The sequence below is a fragment of the Protopterus annectens genome, chromosome 12.part0, assembly GCF_019279795.1.
Source record: "Protopterus annectens isolate FY-2018-M chromosome 12.part0, PAN1.0, whole genome shotgun sequence".
NCBI lineage: Eukaryota > Metazoa > Chordata > Ceratodontiformes > Protopteridae > Protopterus > Protopterus annectens.
Genome location: NC_056746.1, coordinates 193082524 through 193098096, shown reverse-complemented (window position 1 = coordinate 193098096; position 15573 = coordinate 193082524). Strand labels below are relative to the sequence as shown.

The 15573-nt window shown below is 41.8% G+C and overlaps 1 protein-coding gene across 1 annotated transcript in view; it reads left to right on the top strand.

Annotated features, from left to right (window-relative positions):
- The window catches only part of ERN2 (endoplasmic reticulum to nucleus signaling 2), an 886535-nt gene that overhangs the window by 201873 nt on the left and 669089 nt on the right, over positions 1 to 15573 (top strand). The window contains exons 4-5 of the mRNA XM_044089233.1: positions 1405 to 1477; positions 2545 to 2617. Of these exons, the coding sequence (XP_043945168.1) occupies positions 1405 to 1477; positions 2545 to 2617 (146 nt within the window). The remainder of the gene's footprint in view (positions 1 to 1404; positions 1478 to 2544; positions 2618 to 15573) is intronic.

The window sequence follows — 15573 nt, the reverse complement described above, 5'->3', positions numbered from 1 at the left end:
ACCTTGTATTTGAGGAACAATGGTTGTGTCTGTGCTGCTGTGTTAAGTCTAATACATTTACGTTGGGTATCAGAATCTACCACTGGTGTGTCTTTTCTCCCCTCCTGTTCAGAATTTTCATGGACAGACTATGAGACCACAGCCAATGTTTGGAGAGATACAGTTTAGGAAATTTTTATTTTGTGTACCTTTTATTGTCCTTGCCTCAAGTGATTATGATCTCCAATGTGCATTGAATTGGTTGAGTGTGAATAAACTGGAGTGTAAATCTGTGCCTCTAAATTAGAGGTTATGTTCTCTCCCAGAAAAGGGTTAACTGCCATCTGCAGGTGAAACGGGAGCAGGTAATTGAAGTGGACAAATGCAAGTATCTTACCGTCCTGAATAAAGTTAGTGGGGATTAAGAGATTGACCATTGGACAGGAACAACATCAATAGTACTACAGGTTTTGTACTGAACTGTGATGATGAAGTGAAAGCAAATGAGTCTTTGGATAGAGCTATGAATTTGCTAGTCAGTATATATTCCTACCCTCATGTGCATCATAACGATTGGTTATTGACCATGAATTTAGGATCATAAATACAAGCAGCAGAAATAAGGTTGGTAAGTTCACTTTTCATGGCCGAGTAGGGAGCTTGACAATTTGGGAAAACCTTGGAGCACAGCCACTGCTACACCACATTGAGAAGAGTCAGCTGAGCTTTTTTGGGAACCCTAAGTGTGGATGCCCATGGGTGCTTCCCATGGGAGGCATACCAAGCATGGCCCATTGGGAAGAGGCCCTCCAGCAGACCCGGGACATGATGGAGGGATTACATGTCTCATTATCCCTAAGGGTACTTGAGAATGAACTGGAGACTGCTGCTGCGGGTAGGAAAGTCTAATTTACCTTGCTCTGCCTGTTGTCATCACAACCCACACCAAGACAGACAGTTTATAAAATGGATGGATGGGTGAGTGGATAGTTATTCTTTCCTTTTAGTTTTTACTGTGGTTGTTTATTTATTGAATAGTATTTTTGAGAGTGTGGAGATTTGTTGTTTCTTTCTCTTTTGCCAAATAATGCCTTCAGGTATTTTATTTTCACTAAGCACTTCAACACCAAGACAGGTGGACATAGCTTTGGTTTAGGAAAGATAACATCCGTCTTGTACAGCATGCAGATGTCAGTGTTTGATAAAATAGAACTTTAATCTCCATGTGAGACTCGGACCCACATCCTTCTGGTTCAGCATCATGCTAACGTTTTACATCATTGTAAACTTGCATGAAGAAATGTTTATATACTCACATTTACAGCAACAATAGATACAGTTCCTGTTTTTTTTTTTTTTTTTTTTGATAAAAGAATCAGAAACAGCTGTAATGGTGAAGATATTTACCTGTATGTTGTTTTACAGACCTGCTTTTCTTCCCGATCCAAATGATGGCAGCCTGTATCTTCTTGGAGGAAAAAACAAAGAGGGATTGCTGGTGGGTAACAGAGCTGTTAATACTGTTTAATGTTACTTGAAACATGCTTTATGTACTGTTTTTTTCTTAATTTAAGATGGATCATCATCTGTTGTCATTCCTTCAAGATGCCTGTTGGAATATGCATAAAAGGATTTGAGACAGGAAATAGTAGGACTGATGCTGCCTCATAAAACAAAACCAGTCTAACATGTTTATCCTGATAGACACATGCATGGAATGGGTATGTTATACATGTTGTAAAAGTAAATATCCTCTCCCTAACCACAAAACTGTCAGTGAAAAGTGAAAGGCAACAAAAGTAAGAGCATTGACAGTACCACAGCTGGGAAATTTATTACAAAAATAAAGACAAACATAAAAACAAATTTACAAAGAATAAATCCTTACAAAACAGTGGTAAGCGCTTTCAGTGATCTACCCCTTCGTCAGACAACAGTTAAAAATCCCATAATTCATTAAATACTGGAGGTTAGTCACATGATGTTTCAAAATTTCAGTTATATCCAATAAGGACATAACAATTAGTGCATCAGTACATATTAGCACAGTTATGCAAATAAAAAGACCATACACTAAAGGAATTATAGCTAAGATAAGAAATGTGTATAACCTTGTATGGTGTATAACTATATATAATATAATAAAAACCTGATAATCCTAGCGCCAACACCATATATCTATAAAATATATATATATATATATATATATATATATATACAATACTAGTGCATCCAGCTTATATAGATGCATACATTAAAATGTAATATAAAATACAAAATGCTAATATATATATATATATATATATATATATATATATATAGAAATAATTAATCAGACAATCTAAAATACAATGTAAAAAATATATAGAAAATGTATTGTAACATATTAAAAATCTAAAAATTCAAGAGAATCAATGTCACAAAGGTCAAGCTTTTAAAAAAGGTTTAAGTGACACCATTTGATTCAACCATGGGGGCTTGTCTGCATTAAATCTAATAATCCATCTCTGCTCAGCAGCTTCTGTGTCATTAGATAAATGACATGTTATATGTTTTTATTTGCAGAAACTTCCATTCACTATTCCGGAGTTAGTGCAGTCATCTCCATGCCGAAGTTCTGATGGAATTCTTTACACTGGTAAGATAATTTATTTTATTCTTGTAAGGTTCTAATAGTGACACAGAATAATAAACAAGTCCAGTGTATGTAATAAATGTTAGTTTTATCCATGCATTTGCAGGTAAATATAATGCTGTAGAGTCTGCAGTAAAAATACTGAATATGTTCAGGTTACATTTTTGATTCCTGTTTTCACATCACTTTTTTTTTTTCATTTAATTCATCTAAAAATATAGGGGCATTAGTAAGTCATTGCTGTTTGATCTTATTTTGATTTCTGTTGGCTATTTCAGTTACACCATAGGCAATTAACAGTAACTCATTTGTATTAGTTTCTTTAGTTGTATGCAGTTGTTGATGTTCTTCATGTTTCACTGTTGCAGTCATCACCTGTGGGTTATCCCTGCTGTGGTAGCCCTCGGCCAACCCGAATACCAGAGTCAATTTTTTTGTGTCGGCTGCCATCGCCTGTAGTCTAATGTCAGGTTGTCAGTGCTATAAAGCAAGGCAGCCGATGTCATTACATCAGTCTTTCTTGCCATGGAGCCTATAGCAGAAGCAGTTCGCACGAGTGCCGGTCGGTCGCTACCAGAAGTTGAATTTCAGCTGAAAACGTCTAAAGCTAAGTACCCTGTTGGGGATCCTTTTTTCTTGCACTAACTGATGTCCGAAAAAGTTAACAGTTGTCTCGCCTGTGGAAAGTAGATCCCACACCGAGACTTCCATTCTTATACATCACTTGTTTAGGCCCAGACCACAACATCCCCCGTTGCCAGTTCTATGCCCTCTTTAATGCAAGAACCATTCACCATAGAGCTCGTTTTGTAGAAAGTTATTTTCATGTTCTATCTTCGCATTCTGATATGGTGTCCATCAGCCAACAACTGTGGATTTTCCAAAAAAAGTAGAGGTAAAGATAGAGGCAGACCACACAAGGCTAAGCCTTCCGACAACATTATCACTAAGCAGGTCGTCACCTCTCAGGAATTTAGTGAGGCACTTTTGCAGCCCCTGATGCCCAATTCGATATCTATGCAGGTCTCTACCGAGACCTTTTCGGAGTCCGGTATGCCTCAAAAATCTTCTTCGTCTTCCGAGCCTTTTGCTGTCTCTGCCTCGGTTAATTCTAGAACCGCGACGCAGGCACTGGCTTCCGAGGAGGCCTTTCTCACTACCGAATCAAGACAAAAACTGACATCTTCGTATCCGACTGTTTTTCTCAGACCGGATTCTCTCAGGCCTAGAAGCCAGGCCACTCCTAGGAATTCTGCTTCTAGCTACCATCTTGCTACTGCTCCACCACCCTTACACAAATGCTTAAAATGGCAGAGGATCTCATATCCCTTATCCGGAGTAGTCAGGCCACAACTTCTAAAAGGAAAAGGCATCCTTCTCCAGAAATTATGACAGCACACGATTCTGAGGAATCTGACTATTCAGTTTTTGAAGAGGAACAGCATCCCTTAACTGCTTATGAGGATTCAGATGCCGAGGAATCCATCCCTTCTGCCTCTCCTCCAGAGGACCTTTCCTTTGGGGAAACCCTTCACTCCCTCAGGGAACATTTCTAATGGGAATCTCAGGACTTTTCACAGTCTAAGAAAAGACTTAGAGAGTTTCTGGACCTGCCCCAGCACAGACCTCTGGTCATCCCCCCTATTTTAGAAGGGGTGGATGATGTTTTCCATGAATCCAGCTTAGCCCTCAGACGCCCTCCCTCCTGCTCCCAGTAAACCTGACAGGTACTACAGAGTACTGGTTTCTCACAAATACCTGTACATAAATCCTGCTGCAGACCCAGAGGTCATTACACAGGGACCTAAAGGAGCTAAGACTAGTTATGCCAAGAATCCTCTTCCTTCTGACAAGTACTCCAGAGCTCTGGACAGATGGGGTAAAAAAGTATACACCTCTGCAACCTTAACTATCAGAGCACTCAATTGTCAGTTCCATATGTTAAAATATCAACAACACACTTTGGAACTATTAAAACAGAAGATTGCTACCTTTCCTGACTGTGCCAACTCAAAAGAGTTAGCAGATTTGCTGCACTCTGCTTGTCAAGTGGCCAAACACTCATTACAATGTGGATATGATGCCCTAGAAGCCTGTAACATGGCAGCAGTGACAGGATCTGTTACTGGGAGACATGCATGGCTGAAGGAACAATATCTCCCTGATCACGTCAAGCCTAAACTTATTGATGCACCCCTAGATAAGGAGTGCTTGTTTGGGGAAAAAGCAGAAGAGGTGTTTAAAAAGATGGAAGACAAAGCAAAATCTATGCAGACAGTCAACAATTTCTTTCAGGTTCAACCTCCCAGATTCAGCAGGAACTTTCCCTCTAAGCACTGGGCCTTCCCTGCAGCTAGCAGACAGGGCCAAAGTAAGCCCTGCAGGGACATACCTTCCAGGTCCCTATCCCAGTGCCAAAAGAGAAGCAAACAATGGACCACTTCCTTCTCTAAGGCAGAGAGTTCTAAGCCAACCTTCTATGGCAAACACTCACAATGACTCCCCCTTCCCCCCTCTGCCCTCCCTTCACTCATCAAAAACTAGGAGGAAGGCTTTCCCTCTTCAAAGACAATTGGCTTTCTGTAACAAAGGACCAGTGGGTCTTAAAGATCATTTTCAGGGATACAAATTCTCTTTCAGCAAACTCCCAGTTCTAAGAGGGGTACCCAGACTTGCCTCCAGATTAGTGGGCAGATGCATTGAAACTGGTCCAAACTCTCATATCCCAGGGGGGAGTAGAACCTGTCCCCTCAGATCAAACAGGCAAAGGCTTTTTTTTCCAGACTATTCCTTGTTCCCAGAAAAGAGGGCACTTGGCATCCCATCCTGGATCCATCCATTCTGAACACCTCCCTGGTGGTCCCCAGATTCAAAATGCTAACTTTGCAGCAGCTGCTAACAAAAAATGCGTGGCTAGTGAACCTAGACCTAAAAGATGCCTACCTCTACATCCCCATCAGGGAATTGTGCAGGAAATTCCTGTGCTTCAGAGCAGGCTCACACCACTTTCAGTTCTCTGCGCTGCCCTTTGGCTTACCTACTGCTCCCAGAGTATTCACCAAATGCTTGGCCCTGGCCATAGCATTCTGCAGGCAGAGAAGTATTCAGATTTACCCTTACCTGGACAACTACCTCATTCAGGCAGAGTGCAAAGAAAAGCTGCTCCAGGACATTCTCTTTGTCAAATCACTCCTAACTTCCCTAGGGTTCACCATCAACAAGAAGAAATCAAAGCAAAACCCCACCAGAAAGAACATTTTCTTGGGAGCTATGCTAGACATAGCATCCCAAATGGCTTTCCTATCCCCAGAAAAGCAGAGCTTCCTGCCTCTCTACTTTACCCAGCTGGCTTCCAGAAGTCACCTCACTGTGAGGAAGTTTCTGTAAGCCCTGGGATACATGGCATTTTGCTTCCTTTTCATTCCTCTGGCCAGGCTTCACATGAGAAAACATCAGTGGTATTTAAAGAACCTTTGGTGCCAGCACCCTCAGTCCCTAGAGACCTCTCTACCTCTGATCCCATGTATAAGGGCCGAATTTCTCTGGTGGGCAGAGGCCTGTGCCAAGAAGAAGGGTCTTCCCTTCATCCTCCACCCTTCCGGCCAGACCATCACCAGCGATGCCTCAGACTTTGCTTTGGGCACTCACCTAGCAGGCAGGTGCACCCAAGGTTTTTGGGATGCCCAGCAACTTCACTTGTACATCAATCAGAAAGAAATGATGGCAGTATGAAAGGTTCTGATGTCTTTCAAACCCCATCTGAGCCCAGGGGTTCTCCTTATAAAAACAGACAACATTACAGTAATGTGGTATATCAACAAGCGGGGGGGGACCCAGTCGTACCCCCTGTGCAGGTTAGCCATGAGCCTATGGCTTACAGCCACCTCTATCGGTCTACACTTGATTTCCCAATACCTACTAGGAGTCAACAACACCCTGGCAGACCACCTAAGCAGAAACTTACTGGACCTCCACGAATGGCAGCTCCACAGGGAAATCTTTCTGCAAATCACTCAGGAGTGGGGGACTCCAGAAGTGGATCTCTTTGCCTCACACCTCAACCACCAGCTGCAAATGTTCTGTACCAGGGAGTATCACCTCCTAGCATGGAAGGTGGATGCCTTGACCTTCACCTGGAACTCCCTATTTGTGTACGAGTTCCCTCCTCTGCCCCTTATTCCCAAGGTACTGATCAGAATAAGGGAGGAGAGACCAAAGGCCATCCACATTGCTCCAGACAGCGCTGGTACCCCTTACTGCGCAGCCTGACCTTACAGCCCCCAAGCAGCTTCCCCTGATCTCAGATCTCTTGACCTAGGTGAGGGGGAAGATGCTGCACCCAGACTTACAGACTCTCAATCTTTCAGCATGGCTTATACCTTAAAGGCTAACAAGGAGTCCCTGTTAAGCAAACAGGTCCTAGACATCATCACAAAAGCCATAAGGCCCAGCACCAGAAAATCATGTGCAGGGAAATGGAAAAGATTCTGCTCCTGGAACCAGTCCAAAGGGACCAGTACCTCCCATCCTTCCATCCCTCTTATCTTGGATTACCTAGCCAAGTTGCTCAATAATGGCCTCTCTTTCTCCTCTATTAAAATCCATGCCTCAGCCATTTCTGATTAAGCAATTCCTCAGAGGGGCTTCTAATATCAGACCTCCCAGAAGGCCCCCCACACCACCCTGGGACCTGAATTATGTTCTAGAAAAAGTAACCTAACCTCCTTTCAAACCTGCTGCTTCTAGAGAATTGAAATACCTCTCCTGGAAGACTGCCTTCCTACTAGCTAGCACCTCAGCCAGAAGGGTATCAGAACTTCAGGCTGTCATGGCTGTTGAGCCCTTCATCATTTTCCATGCAGACAGGGTCTCCCTCAGGACTGACCCCTCCTTTATGCCCAAGGTGGTGTCTGATGTGACCCTCAACCAGGCCATACACCTTCTTTCCCAACCCTCAAAACAAGGGGGAAGGAATTCTACACTCGCTAGACATGCACAGAGAACTTGGATACTATCTGGACCGTACTAAACCATTCAGAAAAACAGACCAACTACTTGTCAGCTTTGCCCCTGGGGAGAGGGGAAGCCCATTTCCAAACAAACCATTTCCAAATGGATATCACACTGTATCCATTTCTACTACAGACTACATGGGAACCCCCCCCCTCCCGAGTCTATCTGTACCCATTCCACTAGGGCAGCCACCACTTCCACAGCCATCCTCAGAGGAATCCCCACCAGGGACATCTTGGAAGCTGCCACCTGGACCTCTGTCCATACCTTTACAAAGCATTACCACCTGCCTCTTTTTTCTAAGTCTAGGGCAAAGTTTGCCTCTGCAGTTCTGCAGGGCCTGCTGACCCATGCCTAGGACTCTAACCTATCCTTCCACCCCTCTCCTCAGCTTTGGGAATCCTCCCACAGGTGATGACTGCAACACTGAAACACAAAGAACATAGTACAGTTGTGTACACTTACCAGAAATGTAGATGTTTGAGTGTATTCACTGTTGCAGTCCTGGTTTCCCTCCCTCCATCCCCCATATAGCATCTTCCCCTAGGGGGACATAAGCTTCCCACAGTGGCTTTCAGCCACCAGAACCACATTTCCTTATTTCCTTGTGCTTCTGATGGGTTAGGGCAAGAAAAACAGATGTAATGATGTCAGCTGCCTTGCTTTATAGCATTTACGACCTGATGTAAGACTACAGGCGACGGCAACCGATGCAAAAAAACATTGACTCTGCTGTTTGGGCCTGCCGAGGGCTACCACAGCAGGGATAACTGCAACAGTGAATACACTCGAACATCTACATTTATGGTAAGTGTACACAACTGTACTTTCTTTGTATGAATCACTAATACAATAATGAGCTGTGGGAGCTCAGCTGTAAGTGAAGCCTGAATTCCAGAGCTTTGTTCCCTCCACAACACCAGTTGGGCAGACTCCTCCTTCCCTAAGGATATCGTCAGGCCCACATTATGAGAGAGAGAGAGAGACAGTTTACACCATATTCAGTTCTTTCCTGCCGTGAAAAGAGATTTTTGAGTAGTGTTTCTGTTTGGTTTGGGAGTTGATTACATGCACATAATGTGAATAAATATTCCAGTGATGTACATAAGCTGTATACAACTGAAAACATGGACATTCTGAAATGAGATACAAGGATTTATTATACTCTGGTGACTGGTGTCTAGGTATATTAATTAGGTTAAACATTTTGTGTGAAGTTTCTAGTTTCTGTCTGAAACATGTTCTCAGTTTTGTTTTATTTATTGTTTTTGGTTGACAGAAAGTAATCTTTAGTATGAAATATCTGAAATACTTCCATTTATGTATTTCATTTCTAAGTTGAGATATTGTCAGAAGTCCTTCTGATGCAAATCAAAAGATTTCTGCATTAGTAAAAAGGTTTTAAAATAATGTGATTTGTGCATTGAATGCCACTGAAATTGGTATACATGTATGCAGCCAACATTTTTTTAATATTTTTACTATTGAGAAAAAATTGTGTGATTTTAAACATGGGTATCATTTCATTGAGGGAATTTTGTTTTTTTAGAAGTTTTCTAACCTCTCTTTGCAGAAAAAGAATGATGCTTTTACACTGCACTAGTCAGTCGAAACCTTAAATCATACTATGCTAAACTAAAAACAGCTAAGATGTAGATTTAATCATATTTCACTTTCATCCACTCAGTTTTGTTTGAAATAGCATTTGTAACCACTGCATAGAAATGAGGGTTGAATTTAACCAAAATCTCCTTTGTTAATGTCGACATAGAACTTGCACTGTGAAGTGTTACACGTTTCACTTTTCCATATGTATGAAAGACTTAATTGCTGCATTATCTGTAGCTATTTTTATGTGCAATAATATGCAAGTGCTTCAGCATACAGGTAATCTTTGTTACAAAAAACCCATAAACTGTCTTAGTCTACTCAGCTGGTTTTCAGATTCAAATCTGTTGCTCTGGTATAAATATCAGAAATAAATATGATGTATTTTCTCCACACAAAGGAGTCAGTGTCACCTCCTCCTCTTAGCGTTTTTAGATAATGTTTTCTAAGGTAATATTTAGATTTCAGTTTTTGCAAATCTGAATTTCAGACTGGATATCTCTGTAAATCCATTCATTTTTTTTCCATCTGTTTTATAAAGTTTAGGAATACAGGGAAGCAAGAGGGTATCATGGCATTTACTGGGCATAACACAGAGAAAGTAATCTTTAACAAGATGCCGGTTTACCCTAGAATGCTAGGATTTATACACACACACACACACACACACACACACACACACACACACACACACACACACTATTTAGGTATAAGCAGTTTTGAGGATTGCCTAAGCATCTGTGATATCACTTTGAGATGGGGTAGGAAAAAAGTGGAGAACTTGCTGAAAACCCATGTAAACACAGGGTGGGTACACATATTTCATACATAATGCACCCAAACTGGAGAACCAAGGGAATGTACGCTATGCGAGGAGCATAAGTGTGACGTACAGTGTACCTTAAAGCAACCTAAGGGTTTGGTATACTGGCCGGATATCTGGCTGCCTTCGGAAGGGGATCCCTAATATTATGAATACTGCAACAGTGAAGATAAGGACATCTACCGCTGTGGTAATATTTTACACAACTGTACTTTCTCTCTTGCCTTGTTGAGGATATTTTCTACAAGAAAAAAAAAATCCTCTTCTTCCCACTCCTGTGGCTAGGTGTGGAGGCCTTCTTTTGATAGTCTTTAGAGTTTACAGTTAAACTTGTCTCTGTTTTTGACTGACTGCCCTCAGTATTCAGTGTTTCTTCACTGCATTTTTTCTTGGGTGTTGCTTTCTATTGTTATGGAAAAGAGCTTCAAAAGAATGTGCCTGCTGTTGCAGTAAAATTCTGCCGTGGGATATACATTACCTCTGGGTGGTTTGCCTGGCACCAGGATGTCTGCAGACCATCTGTGATATTTGAAAGGTCTTTGTCCCACGCTGTCTGCAGGAACAGAAAAATAAATTTATCGTGAAGGGATTACTGCCTTCCTCCTCTGCGACACTGGCCAAAGTCAAACACCAAAGTAAACAAAAGGATAAAAATAAAAAGAAAGAAAGGAAGTGAAAAAGAGGGAGTCAGAAGATCTTCAGTCTCAACAGTTTCCATTCTCCAAAGTTACTTAAACTGAACCCCTACAGGTGGCCTCTGCCACAGTGGTGTTGATGCTAATCTTGTCTCTTGCACTGGGCCGTTTCCACACTGAGGGCACAGTCATCCCAGATCTCTCCCAAAAGGATATTGGATAGCCTCTCTGGAGCTTTCTAGATTTCTCCCTACCTGCCCCATTTCCACTTCCTCATTAATATGTAGTAGATATGTCCAGAAATCCCTTGACATTGACTGGGAAAGAATGAGGAGGGCTTTTTAAAGACACAGATTGAAATGGCCATCGCCCCATCTTCCTTCTGTATTAAGGGTAGATCAGGTTGGCCCTTCATTTTCCCTTAGGTAAGCTCCTTCCCCAGAACATGTTTCAGTACTGGAAGTTTTGCAGCCATTGTCCATCCTAGAGCTTCCCACATCACCACCATCTGTTTTGAATCACTTGATCCTGACTGATCCTTCTGACTCAGTTGACTCTAGTGACATCGGAGTTGACAGAGTCTCTTTGAGCTGGATCCTAAATGCCTTGTCTTTGGCACAGTCTTTGACAAGAGCTTGTTTTGTGCACTTTTAAGGTTTTTAGCACTTGAGGTACTGGTTTCAATCTCTATATCAGAGCTGTTCAGTCTGTCGACATTGGTGACCCCATCCTTGGTGACATTGATATCAGCTTCATTGGAGAACAATATGGTACCAATTTGGAGATCTTTGGTACCAATGGATTTGGCATTGGCTTTCAGTTTCATTGAGTGTATGCTAGCTTATCTGTCTACAAAAGCTGGGGACTCTCCAACAAGCTGAGCTCCACCTTTGGACACCATGCAATCTGCATCCCTTTCCTCTCAACGCCCTTCCAGGGGAGGGCAGGCACCTGGAGAACTTACAGAACTCCTCCAAGCTCACCCTGAGTTTTCTACTGATTCTGAAAAGTTTCCTCTGGATCCACCAAGGAAAACTATTTGCAGAAGGAGACGCTCAGTAACTGTGTCCCTCACCCCCCCCTTGTCACTGACCTTGATGAAGGGGAAGGGTACCCAAAGTCTTCTCCAGAGGACACCAAATTTGGCGAGATCTTGGAATTATTGAGGCAGTGGGATTCCTGGACTACCTATTCCCCTTTCCTAAATGAGCAGGTGCTCTTCAAGGCCTTCAGATCTGCTCTGTACCTACTGGGTGGTCTTTCCTACTGACTATGATGGATTTAGAGGTGGAGAGAACATGACAGGAGACCAACATGACTGACTGTGTCCCTTACAAGCCAATTAAATTCCTCATCCACCTAAGGATAGTCAGCACTTGAGTAAGGGTCCCCTGGTCGACTGCATTATTCTAGCGGCAGATACCAAGAGGGAACTGTTGAACACACATTTCAGTGGTACAAATTCCCAACAAAAAATCTCAGACAATGGGTCAAAGGGGGAAGGAAACTTACAGCCTTTGGCATGTTTGTCCTAAGATATTAAATTACCTGACACACATGACATGTTAGGAAACCTGCCACCTCTTTAACTCGAAAATGGCGTGAGCCTCGCTTGGCAACTATGCTAACCATATCTGACTTGTCCATGAGACTGATATACAGTGCAGCTGATGAAGCAGTTAGAGTGTAGGAATTGGCATTACCTGAGGTGCCATGCCTGAACTCTGAGCCTGTGATTTCACTGACAACTTCAAGGTGTCCTTTTTCAAGGATTTTTTCTTTGGGTCCTTACTGTTTAGTTCCAAGGTTAAAAAAATATCTGTAGAGTGAGCAAGAAGAAAGGATGCTGTCTGCCATAGCAGTCCAGTATGAGGTCCCCAAAGATCCTTCTTCAGGAATCATAAAAGGCCCAAAACATCCTGGTTTAAGAAATCCTGGCAGCCCCCTTTCAACTTGTATTCAGCTAGGGGCAGCCATGATAGATGAAACCCATTTAACAGAAGCCACCTCTGGAGCTGAGGAAGTCAACTGAACCAGGAATTCAAGGGTCCTAACACTGGGTAGCAATCCCAGCAGACAGTCTGAAAATGGTTATATTATCATTCTGATGCATGGAGGGCCATCATGCAGGCGAAATGTGGTGGATAACCCAACAATGTCATCCATGCATTTTCCAGATGTGCCGTTCCATCAAAAATAAAGCCATCTATGATGTCCCAGCAGACGTGTGAGGGTATAGAGTCTATTCCAGATTCTTCTTAGTTCCAAAGAAATTAAAAGACATCTGTCCAATTATAGACTTAAGCAGCCTAAATCAATATCTGAAGATGATGTATTTCTGGATGGTAATAATGCAGTCATTCTCCCCTTTCTAAAAAATGATGACTGCATGTGCTCTATAGACCTTGAGGATGCTTACCTCCACATAACTTGTGGACTCCTTGACAAACTTTATTTGCACTTTTGGCTGAGAGGCAGTCATTATTGTTTCCAAGGCTCCACTTGCAGCAGCAGGCAGTTTCTTCACAGGGCTTTCTTGTAACAATGTACATTCCTGGATGGACCATCTACCTTGAGGATAAGTTAAGCAAATCATTTGTGATGCCTCCTGAGTTGTTACTCAATCCAGTAGTTGCACAGTTAGTATTTTGCTGCTGGGTCCAGCCTTGCTGCACTCTGTTTGCATCCCTTACCAACTCCAAATGCAACAATTATTTTGCCCTCATCCCTCTATAGGACAGTCACCAAGGAACAATCTGGTATGTTAGTTGCCTGCTGGGCATCTCTATGCCTTTCCTCTTCTTCACCTAATGATAAAATTCCTTCAGAAAACATCTCTATGCAAGGTCTTGGTGATAGTCATTGCCTCTTTTTCTCCCTGGCAAATTTGGTTCCCCTTGATTTGGCTTTATCTTAGGAAGTAGACCTGGCTTCTGGATCCACAGCTGGATCTTTTTTCACACGTCTGACAAGCCTCACTTGGGCATTCAGTCCCTCAGTTTAACCACATGATTTCTCCAATTTTAGTAATGGCCACAGATCCGACCTATTCTAATAGAGTAATCCAGTTTCTCTAAGCCCCACAGAAACATGCAAACTCTACAGAAGCAACTGAAACAAGTTTTCCATCTGGGCTTTTTATTAGGGATCGGGTCCTTTTTCTGCCTCCAGTTTCCTCAGTTTTACATTTTCTGTCTTCCCTGTTTGATTCCCGATCTAGTTATTGTGTCATTAAGTTCCAGTTAGTTATTATCGCCAGCATTCACAGAGATTTTCTTTCTTCCTCTCTGGCATTTCAGAGTGTGTAAGGCATTCTTTAAAGGCACCTTTCTCCTCCATCCCTCCATTAAAGACCCAATCCCACTATGAAACTTCAACATCATGCTAAAATCATTGACTCACCCTCTATTCAAGCCACCTCTTCTGCTGGCCTAAAATTTCTTTATTGGAAGACATTGTTTTTGATAGTTGTCACTTCTGCTTGAAAGATTTCAGACTTACATGCCCTGTCCTCCTTGAACCCTTTTTGATTTTTCACAAAGAGTATCACTCTGAATGAATCCTTCTTTTTGCCCAAGGTTTTATCTGAGGTTTCTCTTAAACAAAATATGCACATTCCAGTCTTCTTTCCAATTATTCCAACAGAGGATAGTATTTGCTCCGCACGTTGGATATTCAGGGACAGCTATGTTTTTATTTACAGCAAACAAAAGCATTTGGGAAAAGCAGTCAGCTATTTGTTTCTTATGTTTCCTCCCGACTGGTGCACAAAGTTTCCAAAATAACCTTGTCCAGATGGTTTTCAGACTGTATAATTTTTGAATACAAATCCAAAAACAAAACTCTGCTGATAAATCTAAAAGCTCTTTCCATTAGATCCATAGAACCTTCTACAGACTTCTCCAAAAGTATTTCAGGTAATGAAATTTGCACAGCAGCAACTTTTGGACTACATTATATGCCTTTGTTAAACATTATAAACTGGACATCATTTCCAGATCTATATCATCCTTTGGGACCACTATCTTTAAGGGTATCATATCATTTATCCACCTTGCAAAGTGGGTAGCTTGGGTATCAGTTTCATAATTCAAAGTGGATTGAGTGGATAATACAGAATTTATGTACTGACCATAATGCTGGATCTTTATTATCCCTAATCCATCCACTTTGAGAACATATGCACCACTTTCCCTGTTAAACTCTCATAGTTCCCTTCTGAATGAATCTATTGGACCTAGTCAGAAGCCTGTACTTTGATCACTATCATTTTTCTTTATTCCATGGACTGTCCCTATGGAAATAAAGCAGCAAACTCAATCTGAGGAGACTTTGGAGGACAGATACATGTCATTAGTAGAAAAGGCACTGAGATACTTGATAGAGTGGTAATTTACCAAACTGGATTTGCCTGATGACTAAGCTTCCATAATTTGAAGTGGGCAGGCTAGAGATAATAAGAATACAGCATTATAGTCAGTATATACTTTCTGTTTTTGTCATGTGAAGTTTATTAACTATAATTTCAGTGTTTTTTTCTGTTTTAGTATGCTAGCTGCTTATCCAAATAGTATTTGTAAAGATAGAGATCCAGGATTCCTGAAATGGCATGTCTCAAAAAAAGGATTAAATTTTAAACTTTTGTGGTTGGCTTACTGATTAAAGACAGTTAAAACTTTTAAAATCTCCAAAACTTTGATCTTCAGTGCCTCCCAAGAATAAGCTAGTTTTCAGAAGGAAGGAAATGAACCCTCAAATGATCGGAATATTGATTTATAAATGTTAACAGGAAGTTGCAGCTATGCTTCCCCTGTTTACTTTGGTAAAGCTGCACCTCACTGGCTACCTGGTTTTGATCTAAAGTACAACATCTGTGTGAC